Genomic DNA, 27,479 nt, shown 5'->3' with positions numbered 1-27,479 from the left:
CAAAACCTCCATACCCACTGGCTTAAGAAAGACTGTCAGGTGAATACTGCTGTAGGTACCGTCCTGGCCTGGTGAGCTGGCTTCAGGGGCTATCACCGGGTTTCTCTCTTCTCTACTCAACTGTCTTCCCTGTGCTGCCTACATTCTCCGTGAGCTCTCTCTCGTTGGCTGGTGGGAAAAACAGTCCTGGCAGCTCTTGGCTGACTAGTCCTAAGGCCTTGTCACCCCAGAGAGGAACAAGTGTCTTTCCTGGAAGTTCTAGCAAAACCCTTGGAAGGACTCCAAGGCCGACTCATTGTGTCCGTGAGGCAGAGGGCTCTGATTGGCTATGACTGAGTCATGTGCCCATCCCTGAGGCTTGGGAGGAGTCGGCTTCCTTACAACCTTAGGTTGGATTTTTACAGACTCTGGGAAAGGAAGGTCCCGAAAGAAAGGGAGATGGAACAGACCAAAAAGTCCATATCCGTGATGATAATAGATGGTGTTTATGAAGCATTTCCTGTGTGCCAGGATCTGGTCTATGTCCTTTCTATGAATTGTCTTGTTTAATCCTCATGATAGTCCTAGGAGGTAGGTACGATTCCTGTTCCCAGTTTACAGGTGAGGAAGCTGAGGGATAAAAGCGTCAAACAAGTTCACACAGGCAGTGAGTGGTGAAGCTGGGATTTGAACCCAGGCGGGTTAGCTCCATAACCCATGCTCACGGCCCCCAACCTCCCTACATGCTTTACCTCCCCATGGATAAGCAATTTGGGAGTGGAAATGAGATGGCATGATGGCAGTCTCCTGTTGTAGTCCCTAACACTAAAGAAATGTCCTCTACGGGGACAATTGTCCTGGCTCCTCTACAGTTGGCAAGGGTAGTCATTCCTTCCGTCCAAGTACCTCTCCTAACTGAAGCTAGCTCACCCCACTTCCTGATTTCCCCGCAAAACCACCAGACTGTTTCTGGTGCAACTGCAGAATCAAAGGGCTAATTTTCAGTGCTTGCGAGGATTCAAGGCAATGTGCTTTGGTCGTTCCTTTGAGCCTCTTCTGGCCAGAGAAAGCCTCTTGTAGTCATTGCAGGAAGGGCCAAGAAGGGGTACCCCCCACCTCCATCTTACCTCCAACATGTGTCTTCATTTTTTCAGAGGATGACTGAGGCCCAGAGAAGGCAAGTGAGTTTCTTGAAGTCGCACAGCCAGTCACTGGCTAGAACCCTGATCTCCAGGCCTCTGGGCTTAGAGTCTTGCACTGCATTTCCTCTTCACAACTCTCTTGGCTACTGAGTGGCTGAGAGCTAATCACTTTCTGTCTCTGTGTGTTTAGCTCCTCAGCTAGAAAATGCAGGTTTTTCATAATTTGAAGCATCCTGAAACTGGGGCTTGCTCCAATTGGGCAAAATGGAAAAAAATTGTTTTACAGTATTCATTAGGATGCTTTGAATTACAAGTAATTAAAAAAATTTTTTTTTCAAACTGCCCTAAACAAAGCTCATAAATAAGTTTTCCAGATGTGGTTGGGCTGCAGGCATGGTTTGATCCAGATTCATGACATTTCCAGGGCACCAAGTCTACTTGTAGTTTTCCCAGCTCTGACCTCTGTGTGTCCCAGCTTCCTTTGCAGTGTCAAGAATGCTGCAGTGGAACTCTGGCCTCACCCCCATGCACCCAGCATCCAGAGAAAGAGAAAGCCCCTCTTCTCAGTGTGTAGGCAAAGTCTGTGGTTCATTCTGATTTTACTGGCTTGGGTTACATGCCTGCCACCTTTACCCAGTCACTGTAATCAGGGAATGTGACATGCTAATCTGCCAGCCAGTCATTGTCTCCAGAACTGCTGGCAACTACATAAAGAAATGAGGGCCTTGGAAAGGGGGAGTGGGCTGGGGAGTAGAGGCTGGGTCATAACCCCTGCCTTCTTCTACACTGACCTTGACCCCTCTGAGTCTGCAGAGCCTGGAAATAAATAAGGGGTCCTGAGAATTCACCTGTCGCTTTTCTCCATCCATCTGGGATGTTAGAACCAGGTGTGGGTTGGTGGGATGGCTCTGCCTGACATTCTCCTGGGTCTTACCACATTCTTTTTTTTTTTTGTTTTTTTTGTCTCCAGACAGAGATTACTGCAGTTTATGTGACAAGCAGCCAATTGGGAGACTGCTTTTCCGGCAATTCTGTGAAACAAGACCTGGGCTGGAGTGTTACATTCAGTTCCTGGACTCAGTGGTAAGTCCCTGGTCCTGGGGAGAAGGGGTGTCTTTGGTCCTCTGTGATCAGCAATCACTTTTGTCCGAAGGAAAAGCAAGAGCACATGGTTTAGAAGGGTGAAGAATAAAATTGTTGCTCAAGAAACTTCCAATGCAGACTTTGAGAATGCAGACTTGTCTCCAGGTGTGCAACTGCTGGGCGACCAAGGGTGGGCCACCTACCCCCTCTGGGCCTTAGTTGCTGCTGCTTAAAACGAAGCCCTGTCAGCTCTGATTCTGGGAGCCTGGGTTATTATACAAGGTTGTGCCCGGGCAAGTCGGATGATGTTCCCAATGCCCTTTTCCCCCGCTGAGAACCCACTTTCTAAAATGCCAAAGCTTGTGTTTGTGTGCTGGGTTGCTGTCTACTTCCCCACTAGAACGCAAGCTCCCTGAGGCCAGGACCCTGGGCTCCCGCTTCACCTCTGCCTAGCACAGTCCCTGGCACACACAGGCATTCAGTATATGTTTGTGGAATGAACGTGTTAGCAGTTTCAAGCCAACCTGACAGCTGCTGCTCGTGGGGCTGTGATTGGCACCGTGGGGACGTCCTGCAGAGGCACCGGTATTCACTTGTTTAACAAATGCTGATTGTGCTGCGTGGGTTTTAAGGAGCAGATGTAGGAACACGCAGGAGCTTGTCAGCACCAGCTCGGGAAGGCAGGGCACCTCAGCCTGAGCAGCAGCCCTTTGGGTTTCTATTCAAGGTGAAGAGTGGAGACAGACCACTCAGGAAAGGAGTGGGGTCGTCCAGTCTCCCTTTCCCAAGGCAGGGGGCCAAAGTACTGTTGTTTCCTAGAGACCTTCCTGCCATTATTGGCTGCAGCCATCCCTACCTCTGCCTTAGTTGAGGAGACAGGCCTGTGGGGCCCAAGTTTCTGTGTCTTCTTCAGGGTCTCAATGTGGATCTCTGGACCCACAAGCCAAACTGTCCACTGAATGTGTCTGCCAGCAGTCACATAGGCCCCCTCAAAGTCAACGTGTCTTAAACAAACTCAGAACCTTCCCTCAGGCCCCCAAAACTGCCAGCCCTGTCATGTTCCCTGTTCCAGTAACCAGCCCCCTGCGGTCACCCAAGCCTGAAATCTTTGCGTTGGCCTTGACGCCTCCTTCTCTCTCATCCCTTCCCCAACCCGATCGAGGACCATGCACTTGGCTCCTTGACCTTTCCCAGAGCAGTTCCCTCCCCGCCATGGCCTTTGTCTGGGTTTTCGTGCAGGTTCTCCGCACAGCTTCTGTAAGCGATTACAATATTCTCAACCTTGGCTGAGCAGTACAAACACCTGGGAGCCTTAAAAAGATAACCAGTGCTCGAACTGGCTCAGACTCATTAATTTGTGTCTCTGGGGTGGAGCCTAGGATTTTCATAGCATTTCATTATGGAAAATTTCAAACTATAAAAAGTAAAAGTCTACAAAATTGTATAATGAACCCCCATGCACCCTTCACCCCACTTCAATAATTATGAACTCAGGGCCAATCTTGTTTCCTCCATTTCCTCCCCTCTGTGGTATTGTGTAGCGGATTTTACACATATTATTTCATCTGTGAACATTTCAGTATGTGTCTAAACGATAAGGGCTCTTTAACAAACAAAAAATAATCAGAGTACCATCACCACAACTAAAAGAATAATTCCTATGATCGAATATTTGTCAGTCTTCCCATTTCTGATTTCCTCATGCTTTTTATAAAAGCGTCTCCCCGTGTTCATCCCGAAGAGCTTCCCATAGTGTGAATTTTGTGCTCTCGTCCCCATGTGTCACTTAATAGGTTCCTCTGTATTTCTTGTAAATTGCTCATTGAATCTAGAAACTTCATCAGATTAGTTTCAATTTTGGGGGTGGGGGACTGACTTCATAAGTGGTTTCATGTTCTCTGTCCGGGGACATGTGATAGCTGGTTGTCCTTCTTTTTGAGATGGCAGCAGCCATCTCAAATACCTATATCAGTTGATTAATTAGGGGTTACAACGTGGTGACATTCTAAGTCTATCATTCCTTCTCCATTTGCTAACTTGGAAATACTTCCTTTCGATTACTGTTTGGTTCCCCAGCAGTAAAGTTCATACAGGAAATGCTTGATTCTTTCCCTGTGTTGATGTTTTCAAAGTACCAAATTGCTGCACTAGCATCTTCCAACCGCAGTGGCCAGCTGGATTTGAAACATGTGGATTTAAACATGGTGCGTTTTGATGCACGGTAGGCATTATTTTTATTGGTGTTCCATGGTTTCCTCATTGGCCAGTGGGAGCCCTTCTGGTTGGCTTCTGAGCCCTTGAGAGGACCCCGGTGGTCACTGGTAGCCTTCTGGCTATCTGGTATAATGTGATGTTCCAGGCTCAGGTTGTGTGCCCTACTCCTAGAGTCCATCGTTTCTCCAAGGAGCCCTGGCTCCCCTACTGGGAAGTGATACCTGGAGACCAGTTTGGCACTAGGGGTGCTCATTACCACTGGACTAGCTGTACTTTGTAGTAGACATTGCATTTTTCAAATTTCCCAGGACTGTACGAAATACCCAAGGTTGGGAAGCATTGATATCTGGGATAGAGTCCAAGTTCTGAGGCTGACTTACCAGACCTTCCACCGACAGGCCCCTGCCTGCCCTTTCATCCTCGACCTTCCCCTGGGTCTTTCTTGGGCCCTACATTCTAGCCCCACCATCTGCCTGTGATGGCTCTCGTTTGCCAGGCTGGTTGAAGCAATTTGTTCCTGGCTGGAATGGAGGAAGCAGGACAGAGAGGTCTAGGAGAGGTGTTGATCATGCCAGACCTTGTGCCGTTGAAGAACTTTGACTTTGAGTGAAATGAGGAGCCACTGGAGGGTTCGGAGCAGAGCAGTGGCCTGGTCTGACTTATGTTTTGCAAGGGCTTTCTGACTCCTGGGTTGGAACAGGCTATGGGGAGAGGGGGAGAGCAGGGAGCTCTGACAGGAGGTTACTGCAGCAGTCCGGGTGAGAGCGGAGCGTGGCTCAAGCCACCCGGAAGCAGTTGGCAGTGGTGAGAGTGGTTGGCTTTGGGGCATGTTTTGCAGGCAGTTAACCGTATTTCCTGATGCATTGAGGGTGAGAGAGAAGAGGTACAGAGGACTTCCAAGGACTGGCCTGAGCCGCTGGAAGGATGCAGTTAGGGGAAGGCTCGTTTAGGGGAAGATCAGGAGCTCCATTTTAGGCACACTCAGCTCGAGACGTCTGTCAGACATCCAAATAGAGATGTTTGAGGGGAGGAAGGTGTTCAGGTCTGAACTTGGTGAGAAAGATCTGGGCTGCCATTAGAAAATGGGGAGTTGCCAACATATAGCTGGTTATTAGAGCCATGGGCTGCATGAGCTCACCAGGAGATGCATGTGGATGGGGAAGAGATGAAACCCAAAGACTGAGCCCTGGACCAAGGCTGCTCCCCATTTGGAAAAGGTAAGGCATCGGCAGCGTTGGGACCTGTCTAGAGTTGATGAGGCAGAGAGAAGCAAGGCTAAACCCAGGAGCCAGTGGAATTTTCCAGCCGTGTGTCTTGTTAGATGGGTATAGTCAGTTTGAGAAGAAGAAGAAAAAAAACACCCAATGGATGCCCATTTTCATTCTAGTTGTGCATGCAGACGTTCCCTTTTGCTGGGCCTGTACCAGGAGGTTTTTTTCCTTTTGGAAAGGAAATGTGAGTCTGGCTGCCTGTATTGACGTGACAAATGCTCTTTACATTGCCTTAACGAAGCTGCCACGTACGCGAGGCTGACCCCATCCCTTTGCGTTTTGTCTGCATCTCTGGGAATTAGTGAGGCCTTTTCATCGCCCATCTTGACGTCAAATGACCAGTCTTTGGAACACTTCTTTTACGCATGAAGACTTTATTGAGTTTTCCAGGGCTGGCGCAATTCTTGTCTGAAATACGTTTTTTTTCCTTCCATCCTGACTGGAAGTCTGAGGAGGGAGGTGGTGCTGTCCGGGGTGTTGCGTACCGCCCCAGTATTCCCTGGCTCAGCCAGCGCCATCCACACCATTCCCACTTCTGTGTGGAATTTCTACCAAGTGGAGTTTATTAAAAATAACCCACCGTCGTCAGGCTCTGACGTACCCCGCAGAAAAGGCTGCTCTCCTGCACAGCCCTCCTGTCTGAATTGCTCAAGTCAAGCGGAAGACTGCGGCTGTTTGTAAATGGGGCCTGGGTGATTTGGGGGGCAGCAGAGCTGGGTGTGTACCACTTATCAGCCTGCAGGGCTAATTCAGCGCTTAGTCTTGTTTGTCAAGGGACTTCTGGGACCCTGAGAAGGAGTCCCCATTGCTTTCCCACCGAGAACTGGAGTCAGTGACTTAAGGCAAAGCTATGACTAGGCTCGGCTTCTGGAGGGCCGAGAGGATGTGCCCAGCTCGTCAAGGGGTCAGAGGGGTTCCAGGTTAGTGTCCGCGTCCACAGGCTAATGGGGTTTTGCCATGGAGTTCTTAAAGATTGATGTACTTCTTCTCTAAGCTGTTTTCTGGGGCCCTGATGGTGTCTCAGCTCATGGGACCCCTGTCTCCACACTTTGGTGCAGTGTGGTATTCAGGTCTCTTCTCTTTGGGGTTGAGCGCACTCAGCTTATCCTCAACCAGACTTACTCAGCACATATTGGGTGTCTCCAACACGTCACACTGTCTTCTAGCGGTTGGAGACTGCGCAGTGAGCAGGAGTCATGAAGTTTCTACTCTCGTGGAGCTTTCTTTCTGAGGAAACGAGAGATTGAAAAAGAAACATTTTTAGTGAAGTTAAGTGATACTTGCTATGAGTTCAGATGCCTGTTAAGTATTTTGTTATTTGTTTCTGTGTAAGAAATTACCGCCAAACTTAGTAGCTTGAAACAGCAATAAACATGTATTATCTCATATTTTTTGTGAGTCAAGATTTGGAAATGGTTTACTGAGGGGCTCGTGGCTAAAGGTCTCTCAAAAGGTGGTCTCAAGTTGGTGGCTGGGGCTGCATCCCTCTGAAGGCTTGGTGTGTCTCCAAGCTTCTGCACATGGCTGGTAGTAGGTTGGTGCTGGCTGACGGTTGGAGGCCTCAGTTGTTTCTCGTGTGAAGCTCTCCATGGGACTGCTTGAGTGTCCTCATAACATGGCTGGCTTTCCCCGGAGCGAGTGACCCAAGAGAGCATGGTGGAAGCTGCAATGTCTTTTATAACCTAGTCTCAGAGTTTCCATACTGTCATGTCCCTAATATCGTAATGGTTACACAGATTAGCCCTGTTCAGTATGGGAAGAAACTTTCCTAGAGCAGGAACAGCAGGAGCAAGGATTATTAAAGTCTCTCATAGTGGAGCCTGGCAACGACAAACATGAAGTCACCACTAATGAAATCTCCCAGCCATAGTACTAGTCCAGAACTATGGAAAATAACTTGAAATTAGTAAGTTATCACTGGGCTTTAGATTTGCCTGATTATCCTGAAATTATGTTCTAAAATGATTTGACATACTTTCCCCGGGGAACTAAGTATTCTGCTTCTCTTATGTGTGAGAAAAGACAAATACCATGATTCATCTTCGTCTTACTATCACTGCTGTGATCTCCCAAAAGAGGGAAGGAAGGTGGAGGGAGGTGATCATTATTCAGATGGACAGACAGACACTCCAGCAGTTGGTGAGGCCAGACCCTGGAGCAGGGTCCCCCTGGAAAAGTACCACTTATACTCGTAAAATGGGTTCTCCTGGGTGTGCCCCACTCATACTTCCAAACAACATGGCTCTCCTAGAAGCTGCCATGTTCCTAATGATGTCACCCCAAAACCACAGTTGATTGGAGCAGGGAGGAGCCTGTGACCTTTCTCTGGGTTTTATAGACTTGAGGGGAAGTCGTTTTCTGGTACAGAAGACTTAAAATAAAAAACCTGGGAGCTGTTGACTGCCATGTTTCCTACCACTGGAGCAAGCCAGTGAGCACTGAGACACATGAGGCCAACACACACGCACGTATGCACGCGCACACAGATGAGAGTAGGTTCCAGAAGTGCTTATGTCCCTGGTTCCTGGTGCTCCGGGCCAGCTGCATTTCCAGTCTCCCCACAATTTGGTTGTCCAACCCATCCTTGGAGTCCAGGAACCTAGAAATTATAATTTTGCCTGAAATAGGCTGGGTTGGGATCCCTTTCTCTTAGAACCAAAAGAGTAACCGGGAAAGTCAAAGATCTCTGCACAGTGGCCTTCAGAGCATCAGCAGGGAGTGAGGACAGAACTAATTCTGGGGCCTGGAGAGAAGGAGAAGCAGCTGGGCAGGGGTTGGGGTCAGGGGAGCCACTCAGGGCCGTGGCTCTCAGGAGGACGATGGTGCAGACACGGGTGACAGCACAGCCTCTCTGACAGCTGCTGGTAAATGAATCACCTCTCCCCGGAGAGAAGTGCACACCCCTTTCCTCCTTCCTCCTTTGTAGCTTTTGCCCCAGCCAGGACATGTCTCACAGGTTGGTGGCTGTGGTGCTGTCAGTAAGTTCCAGGGTCACCTTGGGCTATTCCTACTACTCTCAGTCTGTACCCCACTGTGGCCAGTGGTTCATTCCTCCCTCCATCTTTCTTTGGTCCTGTCCCATCTGTTGCCCTAAAGGGGGTCAATGAATCCCTTCCCAACCCAGACCCAGGTGAGCTCCTCAGATGGCAGCTGGACATCAGAGAATAGTCTGCATAGGCGGCAGCATATTGAGACTGGGTCTTTAGAAGAGGAGTGTAGGAGCCCGTGGTGCCCAGGTGGGGGGGAGCCAGCAGATAACTACCCCTCATTCTTGCCTGCCCCTGCAGCATGGTGGCAAGTGGCTCTGGAGAGGCAAATGGAGACTCCTCCCCGTCCACGTGGTCAGCACGGGTAAGACACCAGGGCCAGTGTGGGCAGAGCCGGGTATTTCTCCAGAAAGGGCCATGGTGAGCTGCGCTGCCAACCAGGCACGTCACTCGCCCCTGCCATGAGTACTCTGGAAAAGCTGACCACATGGGTAATTATAGAAGCCGGAGGTGGCAAGACCTCATAGCATCTCTGACTTCATCTTCCTGTCAGGGCACAAGAAGGTCTCCTGGGAGAAGGAGGTGACATCTAAAGTTAGTCAGAGACCAAGAGGAGTCCAGCTCAAACTCTGTTCTTTAAACCAGTGTGAAAATGTGGCAGGTCCCCTTTTATCAGCTTGCAATTTTTGTGTTTTTAAAAATCATCTGAGGGATATGACTTAATAGGGAGTACATATTTTGTTTCTTTTTTAATTAAAAGTTTATTGGGGTGACAATTGTTAGTAAAGTTACATAGATTTCAGGTGTACAATTCTGTATTACATCATCTATAAATCCCATTGTGTGTTCACCACCCAGAGTCAGTTCTCCTTCCATCAACATATATTGGATCCCCTTTACCCTCATCTACCATCTCCCTCCCCTGGAACTTACTGACACCTTGGATGTATCTGGGGAAGAGAAATGCTCTCCGATTGGATTGGCAGAGGCGCTCTGGCTGTTGGGGGTGAGTTCTGGGCAGGAGAAGGTTTCACATGGGCATTACAGAAGAGAGGACGGATGATGTGTGTCCCCTCTATTGGGGAAGGGGACAGGGCCCTGCACCCTCTGTGGTTGGAGGAAACTCTCTGGCAGATGGAGGTCACACGAGCACGCCTTGCATGTGGTTTACCATTCTTGTCATTGACGTTATTGTCTGGCTGCCATTTCCCAAGCCAGTTGTAATATTCTAGGCTGGTGGCCCCACCTCTTCTTTGCTGCTTCTGTTTTCCTGTGTAAGCTGATTGCAGCAGCTTTTGCCCACTACTTGGGCAGAGGTGTTCCCATTGCAGTGCGTTTCCAGGTGGTCCCTCACCTTGGGTCGTGTGATGTGCCTGAGCTCTGCAGGTGGCCTCTCCAGATGTGTCCCCATGGGGGGTCATAAGCCCCTCTCAGGGGTCATTGTGGAGACATGGCCTGTCACTCCCAGTGACTTAATCAGTGTGGAAAGCCCAGCTGGAAGCCTTCTGTTGGTTTTCTGCCTCCCAACACAAATGCTCTTCAAGTGGTGGTGACCTGATGTGGACTCTCAAAGAAAGGCCTTTTGATCCCGGGCTGGGAGGCCTGTCCCCGCGTGCTCCCGGCTGCCTCCCTGTGGAACTGTGGCGCCCAGCCGCCCGGCCAGGCCTCTGCTGGGAGGCAGCTGACCTAAAAGTGATGTTATTTTTTTAACGTGGGTTTTAGTACCTAAAGCAATAATATTTTCAGCTGGTTATTGAGGCTGATTAGTGAGCCTCAGGACTCCATTTGGTTAAATAGAGCTGCCTTCACAGATGTATTTTGGGACAGCACAAATCCAGGCTTCTGCGTGGGATTGAGTTACCCCAAAAGGTGGTCGGCCATTTGCCCGGGGCCTGGGCCTTGCAAAGCAGTTTGAGTAAATTCCCATGTGCCAGACCACTAGGGTGGGGTTTCCAGAGCAGAGGATGCTGGGTGCTTCTCTCCTCACCCTGGAAAAAGGATGGCCAGTTGTGCTCTAGAACTCTCAGCCCCTTTAGAAATGCAACGCCCAGCCTAGATGCCAGTTCTATTGTATTTGAACTGGTTATATTTGGCCTCTGAGAGCCTACGTTTCTTTACCAGTACATTGGGAATGATTTAATACCTACCTACCTTGTAGGGAGAGCCTAGAATCTAGTCCATACTGTGTGTGGGTGTGTGCGTGCACAGGGCTGCCAGTTTGGGGGGCTTGTTGGGCAGCATTGAATGAGAAAATAACAGGAGAAGCTCAACCTTCTCTCTTTAAATGGTCTCAAGACGTCATCAATCAAACTAAATCATCAAAAAGTAATCAGTCCCCCAAAACTCATCCTAATGGTGAGGAGCCACTGGCAGTACCTCGGGAGAGAGGCACAGCGGCGGGCGGCCTAGTGGACGTCAGGCCTGTGCGCCTGTCCTGGCTGTGCCACGACCAGCTCTGTGACCTTGGGCCCGTCCTTCACTTCTCAGTGTCCAGCTCTGTTAAGTGAGTGGGTTGGATTCCTTCCAGAACCACCATCCCATAGTCCTGGGATTCAAATGATGGAGAAAATCATTCACTTTTGATTCTCCATGAGAAGAGAAATGGTCGTAAAAGAAAAGTCACTCACTTTGGGTGGAAACGTGCCCAGCTGCCCCTGTGGGCATTCCATGTGCGGCCTGCACTTCTCTTTTTCCAGGAGGGTCCTCTGGACTGCCCTGGGGAGAAACTGGCCGCTAGACACTGGGCTGTGAGGCTGTCCTGAACCGGGCCCAGAGGGCTGGGGGGTCTTAACTCCACAGTGAGACGGAGGGGGAAGGAGTTTCAGTTCGTCTGTGCTGATGTCATTGTCTTTGTCTCTTTTGAATTAGCTGTACTTTTGGACCGAGACGGACAAATCCTTGGGTGGTAGATTTTGAAATGGTTATAAATAATTTGCAATTAGTTGCCTTGTCTCAATGAGAAAGGCAGGCTCACCCAGGCTTCCCATTAACCCCGGGGCGTCATCCATTGGGCAAGTGTATCACATGTGAGTGAAGCAGCCCTTCTTGGGTGAAGGAAAATAAAAATGTCTGCCTTTCAGAGGCCTCACTTCTTTAGAGCCCGGGTCCCACCTGCTTGGCCTGCAACCTGAAGTCTTAAATTCCTTGGTGTTGTTGTGAAAGAGCTCCAGGATTGGGGGTCCAAATGCCAGACCTGCCACCTCCCTGTGAACGACCATGGAAACTCTGCTGACTCTCCCATTCTTCATATGTGGATGAAGGGATATAATGGTGGCCCCCGGCCCTCCCGCTTCACTACCTGGCTCTTTTGAGATTCAGATAAGAACATCTGAATAATCTCTATGTGCATTTGAAAGCTGAAATTTGCAAAAGTTAAGGCATCCATGTTGTTGTTTCCTCTTGCAAGGTGTAATCATAAGAATGGTGATCATGATGGCAACTGTTAATTGAGTATTTATGTGCCCAGTTCTGGGCTGAGAGCTTTATCACATTCTATTAATATCTGCACAATTACCCTATAAGTCAGTGCTTTTTCCATCTGCATTTTATAAGGTTAAGGAAATTGTCTAAGGTCACGCCGCTTGTAAGGCCTGAGTGATCCAAGGCAGCCTCTTGGGGGTGGGTGGGCCTTCCAGCCTGGTGGCTTGTTGTTTTCTAGTGGCTCGCTTTGATTTATCTAAGCCACCCAGCTGCCTGGCATCTCCAACCCAGCTGCCTGGATGCCTGGCCCTCGTCACCAGAAGGTCTGACCCAGCTGGTGTGTGTGGGGGGGGCCTGAGCAGCAGAGTTTGCTCCCCAGTGATGCTAATGTGCAGCCCGGCAGGAGAGCCGCTATTCTAAGCACACATCGTGAAGGGTGCAGAGTAGGCTGGACTGGGCGTCAGGGCTTCTCCCCGCTCTGGACCTCAGCTCCCTGCCCTGTACAAGGAGGGGATTGGTCAGGGGCCTCCAAAGTTCTTGAACTATAAGAAGGTCATGAGCAAATCTATTATTCTTTTCCTTCTTCTGTTTTAGGCAGAATATGAAGTTACTCCAGATGAAAAACTGGGCGAAAAAGGGAAGGAAATTATGACCAAGTACCTCACCTCAAAGGTAAGAGGAGGCAGGGGAGGGCTTATCCAGGAATATGGGCCCCCAGGTCTGTGCCAGGCTGTGTGGGGAGCTGGAAGCAGCTGGTTGGTGGCTGCCCTTGGTCTCCAGAGATCCGGAGTTCTCAGCCTCCCCCAGAGAGCGCACGTGCCTGAAGGGCCAAGGCGGGGGCCCAGGCCAGGCCAGCAGGGGTGCTTCTAAGAGGTTGTTGTGGGGGGCAGGGTCCGAGGTGATTGGGAGGGAAAGGGGGTGGCTGAAGCTTGTCGGCAGACGCAATGTCAGTTGAACACGTGACAGAACGCAGTGTCCTGAAGTAGGTTCTGGAGTGCACAGAAGGGTGACAGGTCACCCTGAACCCCTCTCACAGTCATACCCACTCGTAACTCCCCCCCAGGGTCCTGGTGGCCTTGGCTCCCTGGAGCTTGTGTCTTCTTGCCCCCAACTTGACACATGAATGTTTTCTCCATCTAGTTCAGAGAGCCTGGCCTGGGCGCCTGGGGTTCTAGTCTCAGCTGTTCTACCTATGCAGTCAAGCCATGTCCCTCACTGGGCCTCAGTTTCCCTTTCTTAAAAGGGACCCACCTCCTGGAGGCCTTGAGAACCTGAGGTGAGACCTGCGTGCAAAGAGCTGTGGGTGCGTCCTGCGTCCCTGTGGGCCAGCCGTGCCATCATCTTCACCCAGGACCTGGACACTGTGGGCACCAGCCCTCCAGGAAGGGTGCTCCTCATGTGCCAAGCTGCCAGTGGACTGAGGTCACCATAGCCTGTGTAACCAGGTCCTCGCTGTCAGTCCAGCCACACACAGTGTGGCGGGGGTGGCAACACACAGGCACGCAGGTCAGGAAATGGCCCTACACCTAACTCTCCATGGGACCTTGCTTTTCCTCTCCCCGGGCCTCAGTGGTCTTTGCTGTAAAATGGGTGAGATTTAACCAGATCATCTCAAAGCGTCCCTGCAAACTGGATAATCAGAATCTATCCTCTCCAACCCCACACTGAGGGAATGGCAAGCGATTCACTAGACAAAAACCAAACAACAACGAGCAGACGGTGGGAGATGCTTCCAGGCAGGGAGAGATGTGTTGCCAACGAGACGCAGACTCCGGGATGTGACATTTAGCCCCTGAAGAAAGGCAGCCCCGGACCCACCTAAGAATATTAGTCCATCAGTTGATTCTTAATTAGCTTAATTCAAAAGGCCCCAGTTCCCTGCCACCATGGGGGCACTAACCCCCATGGCTTGTGTCAGCTGAAGGCACTGAAACGTGGATGCGTTAGCTGCTCCAGAGACAGAGGTGGGCTGTGGACAGAAGGAATCCAGGTCACGTACAGCAGCTCCTCCAGTACAGCTGGGCTGCTGAAAGCCTGCACACCCGTGAAGGCATCCAGGGTGACACGAGGGGTTCAAACCCACAGTAGCTCCTTCACCCCAGGGGGGTATAAGAACAACAGCTCACTGGCTGAGTGCCTAAGAGAGCCAGGCGTGCCTCTCTGTGATGGTTCCAGCCTCCAAGAGATGAGAGACAGATAGCCCTGTTTATAGGTGGCTCCCAGGATTGAGAGGGCATAATCTGCTGCCAGACAGGGCACAGCTGATGGACTCTTCAGCTGCTCTCTGCGAAGGCAGTTTTCATGTGGCTTGGCTTTGCCCGTCTATCTCTGGCTCTGGGCCCCCTCAGGGCTGCCCACTTCCTTGGGTTCCCTCCAGACAATGGCAGCTAATGTACTGAGGACCCACTGTGTGCAGGCGCTATCTCAGTCCTCACCGTCACCACGTGATGGGACTCTGTTGGCTCCGACGTATGGATCAGGATGGGCTGTCACTGTCCCGGGTCACACAGCTGGGATTTGAGCCCAGGTCGGGGTGACCCCAGGGCCTTGGTCTGTCCCCTGTGGTGCACTGTTTCCCACCCCCGCCCCACATGCGAGTCTGGTGGCCCAGCTGAGCTCAGTGAGGAAGAAGTGGTCTTAGCCCAGGCTCGTCGGCTCTTCCGGCCTAGCCAAGGGCTGCGGGGGGGCTGCTTCCCTCTCTTCCCCTTTGGCCAACCTCATCCAGAAGCTTCTGCTAGAAGACCCCAAGCTGGGCCCTCCAGACTTCCCCACCCCTGCTCAGTGCTACATCCACCTCCTGGAGGGATGGGGCCCAGACTCCCCATCAGCTCAGACGGTTTTACAAGTGCCTTGGAGCCTGCCAACATTTTTTCCTTAAGTACTCCTCAGTTTTTAGAATTTAAACCACACCATATGTTATGGCCCAGGGGCCTGGGGGAGGTGGCCGAAGCGCTCCCGTGGGTCGACTGTTTTTCTACAATAAATTTTGCACTGCCTTCCCAGGCCTTCCTGTAGTCTCCCTCTCCTCAGCCTGTTTTACTTGTCAGTCCTGCAGATGCCCAGGTGCTGGGGAACAAGTGGCCGGGAGAGGGGCCAAGCTAGTGACCGAGGCTGAGCAATGGCCCTGAGGCCTTGGAACAACCCCCAGAGCCTTTGTCCCCAGGCCCAAATCATCCTTACCCTGGGCCCCCCTCGAGTTGCAGCTCCTGTGTCTTGGCTTCAAGCAGCATTTTCCAAAGGGTAGGTCATAGGACACTGGTCATTTGAGAGGCTCTGAGGAAAAACCCCACCTCTGCAGTCATTAGAGGGAGGGCAACACTGCCTCTCCCTCATTTAAAGAAAGACTCTGAGAAGTCCTGCAATAAAGACACCTGTTTCACTGCAACAAAACATTTCCCAAACTTATGTGACCATCAGACCTGCTCTTCTCTTTCAAACCCACATCCTGCTGAATCCATCTTGGGCTGCGGAACACACCCAAGGTCCTCACGACCTGGCCTCGTCCTCCTCCAACATCCTTTCTGCTGTTACCTTTCCCACAGCCCCCAAACCGGGCTCTGGCCACGCCTTTCCCAAGCTCGGCTTCACATCTGTACCTCGTTGCCTTGGTTCAGGCTGTTCCCTGCAAGGCCCTTCATCTGGCAGGTGTGGCCCCCCGACTCCATCTTTCTCCCTCTGTCCCTGCTCAGCCCGACGCCTCCCGCTGCACGGAGCCTCCTGTGCCTCTGGTTAGAAGCCATGTTCCTACCTGGGTGGTTTCTGAGTGTGCTGCTTTGCTGTGCTTCTCGCCCATGCAGTCAGTGCTTCCATGGCTGGTGGGGGGTCCTCAACGGCCCGCCTTACAGAGGGGGGGACAACATATCAACGGATCAGTGGAATGCAGAGTGACAGGAGCAGTGGTGGAACTGTGCAAAGGGAAGTGGGGAGGGGGCTCGTGAGAAGCTGCCCTAGACCAGCCTGGGGGAGCTGGAGAGGCTTCTGGGAGGTGACGCTGCTGAAGTAAATCTTAACATGATAATGAGGAGGAGGAGGAGGAAGGCAGGTGCCAATGAAAGGAAAGGAGAAGGGCCTTTCATGGGCAAAGGTCAGAGCAGCGGTTCTCACCTGGGGACATTTTGTCATCCCCCCCTCATGTGGCAGTATCTGGAGAACTTTTTGATTGACACATTTGGGAGGATGTGCTACTGGCATCTAATGGACATGGGCCGGGGACACTGCTGAACGTCCCACCATGCACAGGGCGGCCCCGTAGCAAAGAATTATGTGGCCCCCCAATGTCAGTAGTGCTGAGGGGGAGAAACCCTGGTATAGAGGTGGGAACGGTGAGATGAGGCCAGGGTAGGGGTACAGGGTCCTCTGGGTGGCAGGGCCTGGAAAAGCACGTCGGGGACTTTGACACCATCTCAAAGGCAGTGGGGAGCCACGAGGGCTCTGCATGCCATTTGCTATTCAGCATGATCCCTCTGACCCCACGGAGGAGAGGGGCAGAGACTGAAGGCAGGCGCCGACGTGGGGAGCTGACGCACGAGCTGTGGGCCGGGGATGGGGAGGCAGAGGCCTTGGGGAACGTTAGGAGGAAGGAACTCTGGGAGACGGGCAGGTGTGAGGGGTGGCGAGAACAGGTGGCAGGACTCCCGAGTGACTCCCTGTCTCCGTCTTGAGTCACTGAGTGGGTGCAGGTGCCCAAGGAGGACAGAGCGTAGGACGAGGGTCGTTGCTGTAAGTGGCAGGGTTATTAGCTCATTGGGCAGAGACAACAATGGCACCTGCTCTCTCTGGTGTCCCCTGCCCCAGTGCTGGACACATGGCTCTTACTCATTGCCAGTTGGTTTAAGACAATGAGGGGTCCTGGGAAGCTTCTTTCCACGGGCCCCTCACGTCTCCTGCCTCATGCCTCTTTCTGGAGAGCTGACACTTAGCTGGCTTGTGTCCCCCAGTGTCTGACTTGGTGTGTTTGCTGCAAGTCTGGCTGGACAGTCCCTGCTCAAAGTCAGAGCTTATGCCCAGAGTCGAATTCTTGCCTGCCGTGGATGATTCCCTTCAAACCTTGGTTTGAAGGCTTCCCTCCCAAGAGGCAATGTCCAGTCTTTGGACGCTGCCCAGAGTCCTGTATCAGTTGACCATAAGTGGCCAGCTTTGCTTGGGGGGCCGTTAGAGGGCACAGCCCGGGGTGGGTTCTGGGAGGGGCTGAAAGCCATGGAGATCTAACATGAAGGCACCAGAGTGCTGTGAGTGGGCAAGTTTTAGAACCAGGTACCGGGGTTGGAAGCCACACTTGGCCTCTTTTGGCTGTGTGGCCTTGGGAAAGTTACTTCACCTCTCGGTGCCACAGGTTGCTTGTCTGTTGAGTGGGCAGGGTAGTGGTGAGGGTCGTGAACGTGTGCAGAGCCCAGGAGCTGGTACATATTAGACATTTGCTCAGCATTTGCTGTCATCGGACATTCCCCTCTCTTGCCTGTACTTTCAAAATGAGGCTCTTGAATGAGGAAATCATCCAGACATGAACTCCAGCTGTGCAGTTGTGAGAGGCCAGGGAGGGGTCCAGAGAGCCCCCAGCCACAGAGGGCTGACCAGACAGGCCAGACTCATGAAAACGCAGTGCATTAGTCAGGACGATAAACGCCAGCAGCCACAACAAACAAGCCCAACTCTCAGGGCCTTCACACCACAGAGACTGCTTTCTTTCTCATGTACAATCTAATTGGGTTTTCAAGTCTCCTGGGTGAAACCAGGGGTCCTGGTTGCTTTGTTGGCTCCACCGTCTTGAAGATGTCATACGGTCACCACCAAAGGGGAAGAGAGAAGTGAAGGAGGCACAAGAGCTTTAATTGCCTTGGCCTGGAAGACATGTCACTTCCTCTCCCAGGCCTTTGGTCAGGAAGCCGGGGGTCTTCAGGGGGCCATGTGGAATACGGCTTCCGCCCTCCATTCTCATCTCCCCAGCTGAAAACATTGTCTGTGTGGCAGGCTAGTCTCTGGTGCTGGTGAGACAGTCACGAGAATGGCATCTTACCGATAGCCTCAGGCTATCAGAGAAGCTGCCCAGAAGCCCCCTGGTAGCATCAGACATATGTGCTGGGTGCTTTGGAGACCTGGGCAGCTCACTTCCAGGTTCCTGCAGATCAGAAATGATACAGGTGACAGGTGTTGGGGGGTGGGGCAGGGTTGCTCTGAGCTGGGGTGGACGGAAATATTTCTAATTGTAATAATAAATAATAATAGGTGATCCTAAAAACAGTATTACGTACCGTGGTCATTCATCGCTACGGACTTCTTTTTTAAAATACCAGCTTTATGGAAATATACTTCACATACCATAAAACTCTTTTAAAGTATACAGTTCAATGGTTTTTAAAATATCCACAGTTGTCCAGCTCTCACGATCTGATTCCAGTACATTTTATCATCCACAATAGAAACTCTGTTTCCCTTTCCTCCCAGCTCCTGGCAACCACTAATCTGCTTTCTGTTTCTATGGATTTGCCTGTTTTGAACATTTCATATAAATAGAATTATATAATAAGTGGACTTTTGTGACTGACTTCTTTCACTTAGCGTGTCTTCAAGGTTCATCCGTGTTGTGACATGTAGCATATTTCATTCCTTTTTACGGCTGACTAATATTCCACTGTATGAATAAGCCACATTTTGTTTATCTTCTCATCAATTGATGGTCACTTCGGTTATTTCCACTTTTTGGCTCTAATGAATAATGCTGCTGTGAACGTTCATGGACACATTTTTGCATGGACATGTGTTTTCATTCCTCTTGGGTATATATTTAGGAATGGAATTGTGGGTCATAGGGTAACTCAATGTTGAATCATTTGAGGACCTGCCAGACTGTTTTCAAAGTGGCTGTACCATTTGTCACTCCCACCAGCAATGTACGAAGGTTCCGATCTCTACAGCCTCTCCAACACTTGACATTTTCTGTCTTTTTTATTTTATTCTTCCCAGTGGGTGTGAAGTGTTATCTCATTGTGGTTTTGATTTCCATTTCCCTAGAGACTAATGATGTTGAGCATCTTTTCATGTGCATATCGGCCATTTGCATATCTTCTTTGGAGAAATGTCTATTCAAATCCTTTGCCTGGTTTTCAAATTGGGTTGTTTTTTTGTTTTTTTTGTTTTTTATCGTCTTAATGTTGAATTTTAAAGGTTCTTTGTATGTTCTGGATGCAAGTCCCTTATCAGATATATGATTTGTAAATATTTTCTCCCATTCCGTGAGTTGTCTTTTTACTTTCTTGATGGTGTCCTTTGAAGCATAAAGATGTTAAATTTTGATGAAATTCAAACTCATTTTTGTGACTTGTTTTTCAATGATTGGTTTTTACTTTGTCTGATCTGTCCTTATAAGAAGGTCTCAGTTTTTGGGGGAACAGGTTATGTATGGTGACAAAGTAAACAAACTGGAGTACACATTAGGCCCATGGATCTGTCTTCCTCTAAAGAACCGAAGCCCAATTACCTGTTGGAAAGAGCTGTCCTTCAGGAATATTCCAGCCCTTCCCCTGGTTGACATGGCACTATCCTTAGGCCCTCTATGTCCAGCACTGCAATGGCATCTTACAGACGGGCTCTTGGATCTTCCTAGCAACTCCCCAAGATGGGTATTAGTGGACCCATTTTATAGATCAGGCAACTGAGGTTTGGGAAGGGAAGAGGCTGGTTTATATTAGTGGAGGCAGGGTTAGGGCTTACGTGGAGCCCCTGAGTATCCTGCTTCAGCAGTGTTGTTTGCAGGACACCTTGCTGTCGTTCATTTGTGTGTGTGTGTGTTTTTTAACAAATTTAGTCTTTTTTACATTTTTTTTATTGGGGAATATTGGGGAACAGTGTGTTTCTCCAGGGCCCATCAGCTCCAGGTCGTTGTCCTTCAGTCTAGTTGTGGAGGGCGCAGCTCAGCTCCAAGTCCAGTTGCTGTTCATTGCAGGGGTTGCAGCCCACCATCCCATGTGGGAATTGAACTGGCAACCCTGTTGTTCAGAGCTCACACTCTAGCCAACTGAGCCATCCAGCCACCCCACTGTGGTTCATTTTAATTAGGCCCATGAGCAACTGTGCGAGGTCTCCAGCTTTGAGCTGTCCCCTCCCAATCACTACAGCCCGGCTGGTGGTACCAATTTCAGTGCAGTTTTACTAGGGAGTATCAGTGGAATCCAGGGGAAGCTCAGACCTGGCGAAAGTGCATGTGTGGGTTTCTTCTGACAACAAAGTGGACAAGTGCGTTGGAGCAGGCTTCTGATGCTGACAATGCCCCAGGCAGGCAGCTCTTAGAGGGCATTTCTTGCTGGAGGTCCGCTGGAAGGATATTGTTTTCTGGGTCCCTCCAGAGACGATGCTTCTTTGTTTCTATAAACAATGATAGGGTAAGACAGGGAAGTTTGTTCTTGTTTAGGGGGAAATTACCCATCAGCCCGAGTTCCTGCACAAAAGAAACCTATTCCTAATGCTTGTTTTGCGCTCCAGAAAACATCCACCTTTTAAAAAGTAAAGAGTTTGAATGAAAGGAAATAATTCTAAGTTCCTCTTTCTTTCTACCCCCCCACCCCCCACAGCGCCACTTCTGTGGTGCCTTCCCTGTCCCACCCCGGGAGTCTGCGCTCGCCAGGCAGTCTGGCTTCTAAGCAGGGGATAGCCTCGGGGGCGGTCAATAGCTTCTGTCCTTGTCCCCAGGTTCACATGGAACCCCACTTCTGCCATTTCATAGCTGTGCCTCTTTGGGGCCTCAGTTTCCCCATCTGAGTATGGGGATGATGACGGTGGTGCTCAAATGGGCTTGTGGACTTCAGTCATTCTCAAAGCACCTTCACAGTTTTGGCTACATCTGCAGGCCCCCTAACAATTATTTATATAACATTTTTCTTTAAATTAACTCATCTGTTAACTTTAAATGAGCTTTAAGAGGAAACTTTGTATCAGGAACATGTCTGGAAAACTAGCATTGATTTGTCATACATAAAGATAAGTGGAAAGATTGACACTGAATTCTAGCTAGATAGTCTTGGCCTACCTGAGGCTCTGAGCCTGAAGCCTCCTTCCTCTTTGTTTGAAGGAGATTCGTGAATATTAGAGACGTGTGAGCAAGATTGTAACATTGTAACACCACACGCAGGCTTTCTACTTGAGGGTAGGAGGCTTGAAGGAGAATCGAAAAGGGACCACCGTTTTCACTGAGTGATTAATATGATTAAAGTGTGTCTCTGTACCTCCTAAAACCACCTACCTCATCAGTTTTGGGAAAATGCTGGGCTAACTACTTCCCAGCTATGATGCATTTTATAAATGCTGGCTTGTTGGAAGAGACAGAGTGACAGAGCAAAGAGCACTGGACTAGGAGTCAGGCTTATTCCCAATCTCCCTTCCTGGATCTGTGGCCTTGGGAGGAGCTGACATGGAGTCCACTTAACCATCTAACCAACTCTTGGTCTCCAGGGCAGCCCATGACATGGAATATGGGTGGCTTGAGCAAATCCCTCCTTTACAATAGCTTGCCCCATCTTCTGTGGGGCTTGGGCTTCCAGCCAGTGGCCCTGGACCCAGCTTTTCCTCTCTGCAAAGATTGCTTGGCCCTCGTCTGTCTCCCAGCACCCAGAGCAGCGTCTTCATCCTGTTGATGAATCTGGTGAGCTTGAAGTCCATGTTCCCTTCAGCTTGTCCTGCGCTGGGCTGGAGGGGCAGCTGGGCCATGCCCCTGGCTTCTCCTACTTTCCACCATAACACTGCAAGAGGACCCAAGGGTGGAAGAGGACTGAAAAGAAAACTTGAGAAAGGAACTTCCTGGAGTTTTCTGAAGCCACAGTGGGGGAGTGGAGGGGCTGGACCTCTTCCTCTTCCATTTTTGGGAGCAGCAGACAGAGGAAATCAAAACAAAGCCACATTTGTGCTCACTAGCTGTCCTGGGGCGAGACAGAAGGGAGCTAGCATTTATTGAGCAATTACTGTATGCCTGGAACTTCATGTTTCACATTTAACTCAGTCCTCATAATAACCAGCTGAAAGGTTGAGAAACGGGGGCTAAGAGAGGTTAAGTAATTGCCCAAGAACACCCAGTAGGGCCAGAGCAGGGACTTGAAGCCAGGCCTGTCGTCTTCCCATCCCCTCCCAGCCAGATGTCCCCTCGCCCTGGGCCTCACCATGGGTAGAGGGAGGAAGTTGGTCTGGGTGTTGCCCTTCCACTCTAACCACCTATAGTAATGATAAAATTCAGTCCCAGAAACAGCTCTTACTATGTGCCAAGGACTCTGTTGAGGGCTTTAAATAACTCGATCTGCACATCTACCCCCTGGATTGTTGTCTCCGTTTTAAAGGTGAGGAGAAGACACAGAGAGGTTAAGTAACTTGCTCTCCTAAGGTAGCCTAGCCTGGCTCCCTACCGCTCGCATCTCTTCTTGCTGAGGGTTTGTTACTGTCCCAGGAGCACTCGCCAGGGAGCCGGGGTGCTGATGGAGGGCAGCAGGGCCTGCCAGGGCTCCTGAGTCGTTTCCAGTTCGCCCCGGAGCCCAGCAGCTGCCTTGCTCCCCAGGGACCACCCCTGCTGTTCTAGCTTTCCTCTGAATTGGGGCTGGGCCTCCAGAAGTCCAGGTCCATTGGAAGAGGACCCGAGAGCTCATCCTTGAGGAGTTTTCCTCCAGTTCACCCCAAAAGAAGGAGGACAGCACCTAGGGTTGGCTGCAGCACCCAGGGGAATCTCAGGGGCCATCCAGTCCACAATATCTGCTATAATTGAGCAGCCTGAGGGCCAGGCCCCCCGTTTGCCTCCCTCCATCTCCCCAGGCCCTGGCTTTGAGAAGAACACTTATGGCTCCATGGAACCCAGTTTTAAAAACATGGAGTTAAGCCAAACTTGTCATTTCGTAGATGAGGGAACTGAGGCCCAAAGAGGGGCTGGACCCCCTCTCCCCACCACCTCCCCAGGATCACATGGCTCGGAGGAGACTGGAATGCTCCTCGTTGGGCTTTCCACAACTTTGTGCTACAAGCTTGGAGAGAAGGCACCAGAAGGCATGCTTCCTGACTCGGCTCTCAGGTTCCCACCATGGCTGGCCTGTAACTGGGCTCGAACTCCTCTGGGGCACTTCTTCCTGGGCCCGTCCATCTGTGTCAGATACTGAGCCCTGTGTCGTGTCCGAGCAGAGCAGAGAGGGCTGCGGCTCCACCATTTGAACATCTGTGCTTTTTAAACGGAGACACCCTTGAAGGAAGGGGTAGCGCTGTCATGAACCCCTTCCCACTCCTTTACTAAGGGTGGGTTTTAATGGGGGAGATGGGGCAACATAACATTAATTTAGCACCTACTGTACACTATGTGCTTTACTTCTTTATTTCATCCCATATTCATGACAGTTCTGTGTAGTAGACACAATTGTCCTCTTTTTTACCCTGGGCAAAGTTCCTTAGTAGAGAGTGAATCTGGGAGAATTGAAAACAGGGAGTCAAACAGATACTCGTATGCAAATGTCCACACCAGCATTATTCACAGTGGCCAAAAAGTAGAAATGACCCAAGTGTCCATGAAGAGATGAATGGATAAACAGAATGTGGTCTATGCATACAATGGAATGTTATTATTTATAGCCAGACATAGGAATGGAGTTCTGACACCTGCTACTACACAGATAAACCTTGCGAACATGATGCTAAGTGAAAGAAAGCAGACACGACAGACCACAGATTGTATGATTCCACTTATAGGAAATGTCCAGAATAAGCAAATCCATTGAGACAGAAAGTTAATTAGTGTTTACCAGGGGCTGGTGGGAGGGAGGTAATGGGGAGTTATTGATTTACGGGTATAGTGTTTCTGTTTGAGACAATGAAAAAAATTTGGAAAAAGATGGTAGGGTGGCTGACATTATGAATGTAATCAATGTACGCTGAATTGTGCCTTTAAAATGGTTACAATGGCAATGTACAGGGGATGCCAAAAAATGTATACAAGTGGACACTTTGGTCAACATTGCTCAAGCAGTAGTTCGCCGTAATCAAAAGTGTCTGAATGCTTTTTTTTTTTTTAGCACCTCTTGTAATTGCAGAAGTCAAAAGTGACTTGTATTCATCTTTTGTTATCGGTATATATTGAGTATTACAATTTTAATACAGTTTTCCTTTCTTAAAATGTATATACATTTTTTGGCATCCTCTGTATATTTTATCATCATGAAAGAAAAACAACAAAAAAAGAGTGAATCTGAGATATAACCCCGCTCTTTCTGATTCCAGTATCCGTAGTCTTTCTCCTCCACTGTCTTATCTTCTCAAAACTTAACCAAAGACAAAATTCCCCCCCACCATCCCAGGTGTCCATGGATGAGGGGGTCCAGGAGGGCAGGTGGGCCAAACTGAGGATGTACATTCTGCCCCTGTCCAGCTACTGGCCCTGAACCTGGGCATTAACTTTCACTTTGCACTGTGTCCTCAGCATTCTCCTGTCACAGTCTCTCTACACAGCATTTTTAATGAGTGTAATTGTCCTTCAAATAGACATACTTTATTTCCTCCCCCAACCTTTCCTGAGAAACAGATGCTCTTTGCCCAAAGCCTGATTTCTTTCCTGCTCCTCCTGAGGTCCTTGAGACTGATGTGCCAGCTGGGGCTCCTCACAGCAGGCCCAAGTATGCCCGTCTGGGTCCCTTTTCCTTTCTCGTGACCTTCCAGGTCAGGAAGTAGGATGTTCCTTTCATGCTGGCGGAGCAGCTCTGCCTCCGACTCCCTGTTCCCCCGTGTATGTAGAGTATTTCCTGCCCAGAGTTCTTCTCTTTAGAGTGGCTGGATACAGAGAGCTCAGCCGTAGGCTTTCTGAAGAACATCTCCCTCCCCCAAGCTCTGCCCTGGGTGGGTGGTGACGCTGGTCTCTGCGGTGCTTGCGCTGGGCTGACTCCCCGTGTGGAGCAGGTGGGCTTTAGGCAGGGAAGTGACACCATGGTGATGCGGTACATTGATTTCCCTGGATCTTAGGAGATTCCTGCCCCTCCTTCACTCCTAAGCCCAGGGAATGAAATCCTCACCAGAGAAAAATCTTCCAAGGCCAAGATATTTCCAACACAGTTTCAAAGTGAAGCCGGTTTGGAAGCCGTGGAATGGGAGGGTGTTCTGGAAGATGGAAAGTTGGCTCACAGGGCCCTTGCCTCTCACGCACAAGGAATGAGGGACACTCCCCGCCGTGAGCATTCTGCACCCCAGCCGTTCAGACCCAGGTTCCACTCGACAATTACCTGCACGTGGCTGCATTGCCCCAGAGCAGAGTTGGCTGGATTCAAGCCACTTGCCAGGAAAAACCCCCACTCTCGGGGTCCCCAAGAGCCAGCTCGCAGCATATGTAAACAATGCGTCATCTCCCATCATGCACTTTGGGCCCATAGGTCATGACCGGGATTATCGAATTGACAGAGCCCGGCTGGCCCCTCAGTCCACCTCCAGGCATATTTCATTTTGTTAATTATCATTTTTTCGCTTTTGACGTAAGGAGTCAAGCGCTCGGGCAGGGTTGCTTGTGTATTTTCCTTTCTTTCTCATTAAAGTTGCCCAGCTCTCAGGCCCCTGGCTAAATTCTGCCAATGTTTAGAAACATCCTCTCACTTCCTGACTTCTAAAAATCCTTCATCCTGATTTCTGCGAAGCCCTTGAATAGCAAAGAAATATGGGTCAAGATCTGTTAGGCCCCAATCTGCTTTTCTCTTCTTGAAGGGTTGTGGCTATTTCTCAAGAGCTGTGGTTCTGTACTTTGCTGACCCAGGGTCCGTGACACCTTGTGACCTGGGGTGACCAGGTCAGCAGGGGAACCATCAGAAAAGGCTGGAACCCCCTCCCTCAGAGCACTTCCTGGCCTCGTGGCCCCTCCTTCTCTTGATGTTCACTCTGAGCCTGCTGTGGGATGGAGGTTCTCAAAGGCAATCCTGCCATATTAAGTTTGTCCAGAGAAGTGTCTTTGCCATAGGGAAAAATCGATTCTTTCGGAGCCTTGCCCTTCTCAGTACTTCCCAGTGTGAAAATGCCAGGTTGAAGGAAGGAAGAGCCCTTCTCATTGCCTAGCCAAACCCCCTTCCTCCTTTGGGCCTTGGTCAAACCCCACCTCAGTCTGATACAACCACCTCCCTGAGCTCTCCCTCCTGCGGGCTGGTCGGCTGCAGCCCACCTGGCCGCCCTTGGTCCCCATCAGCCTTGAACTCCTGCCATTGACCGAGTGAGTGGTCGATGAGGTCGCTCGGGTGCAGCTCCTGACCTGGGCACAGAATGGACACTCGGGGAACCCCTGTGACTGACAGACTGAATCAGCTCAGGCCCCAGCTGGAGAAGCAACAATCTCCTTGTTTTCTGACCAGTCACAGCAGTAGCACCACCTCTAGCTCCGCTTGCTCCCATCCCTTCTAAGGTCTTCCCGGCCTGGCAGAGTGAGCAGCCATTCTCAGGGTCACCCCCAAATTAATGCAAGAGATCGTTGCCCAAAGAGTTAAGGAGATTTCCAGGGTGGTCGCAGGTATAACGGAATTGTGGTCATTACAGAAGCCCCGGGGCTGCTTCCCAATACAGTGCCAGGGCGTTGGCCTTCCTCACCTCCTCCTCCAACCGTGAGGAGCCCTGAGGGTCCCGTGAGCCCCTTGGACTCGTCTTTGGCTGTTCATCGCGGAAGATAACGGTGCAGGTCAGGCTCCATCGTCCTAAGGGTTGGTGGCATCAGGCAGGAGGTGGACTCCTGGGTGTCCCTCTGGAGAAGGCCCCCTTGAGACTGAGTGCTGTTGGAGACAAGGGAAGATCTGGGTTTTGTGGGGGCTGAAGCTTAAATAACTTGGGGAGTGTTCTCTTAGAACAGAACATTAGGTACAAAAGCGAGTCTTCCCTGAGAATGGGAAAAGAAATCATAACAAATGACAGGAGCCTTGGAGATTCAGGTCCTTTTCATCTGCGATCTCAAGGTACCTGAGGTGCTTCTGTAGAAATGCTTCCCCCGTGAAACCTCCCACCTAGAACACTTGTAGCTCGCAGGACTGCAGGGAAAGGGTCCCAAAGCTTAAACTTCCTCTGCTTCAGGGTAAGTCACTTCTGGTGGAGACCAGGCCCACCCCAATGGAAGCGGTGAACGTCACCTTCCCTTAGAACTTAAAGGAGGCCCAGTGAGTTCCTGAGGGGGAGACTGGTCGTTTTTCTGGCTTCTGCCCCAAGGACCCCCGCTACCAGCTGCCTGTCTAGCCGTGTGGACCTGCCCAATGGGGCTGCATCCGGCACATTGCTTAGACCATGCAGTCTCCCCATCAAGGCTGACCATGCAGACACTGGGGGGGAGTTGGGCTTTTTCCGCCAAGAGCTGCAGGATACAGACATCAGGCACCGCGTGGAGGGAGCTGTGGCCCCACAGCACTTCGCTCATGAGCATTTGGCTG

General features: G+C 50.5%; 1 protein-coding gene across 2 annotated transcripts in view; it reads left to right on the top strand.

The window, feature by feature from the left end:
- GRK5 (G protein-coupled receptor kinase 5) overlaps positions 1–27,479 on the top strand; it is a 194,278-nt gene that overhangs the window by 133,591 nt on the left and 33,208 nt on the right. For both annotated transcript variants that reach the window (XM_019725274.3, XM_074338979.2), the window contains exons 3-4: positions 2,092–2,204; positions 12,691–12,768. In XM_019725274.3, coding sequence (XP_019580833.1) covers positions 2,092–2,204; positions 12,691–12,768 — 191 coding nt within the window. The remainder of the gene's footprint in view (positions 1–2,091; positions 2,205–12,690; positions 12,769–27,479) is intronic.

This window comes from Rhinolophus sinicus, chromosome 15 (genome assembly GCF_057876585.1).
Source record: "Rhinolophus sinicus isolate RSI-liver-muscle chromosome 15, RSI-T2T, whole genome shotgun sequence".
Taxonomy (NCBI): Eukaryota; Metazoa; Chordata; class Mammalia; order Chiroptera; family Rhinolophidae; genus Rhinolophus; species Rhinolophus sinicus.
The sequence above is the reverse complement of the archived record's forward strand: the minus strand, read 5'-3'. Positions and strand labels throughout refer to the sequence as shown.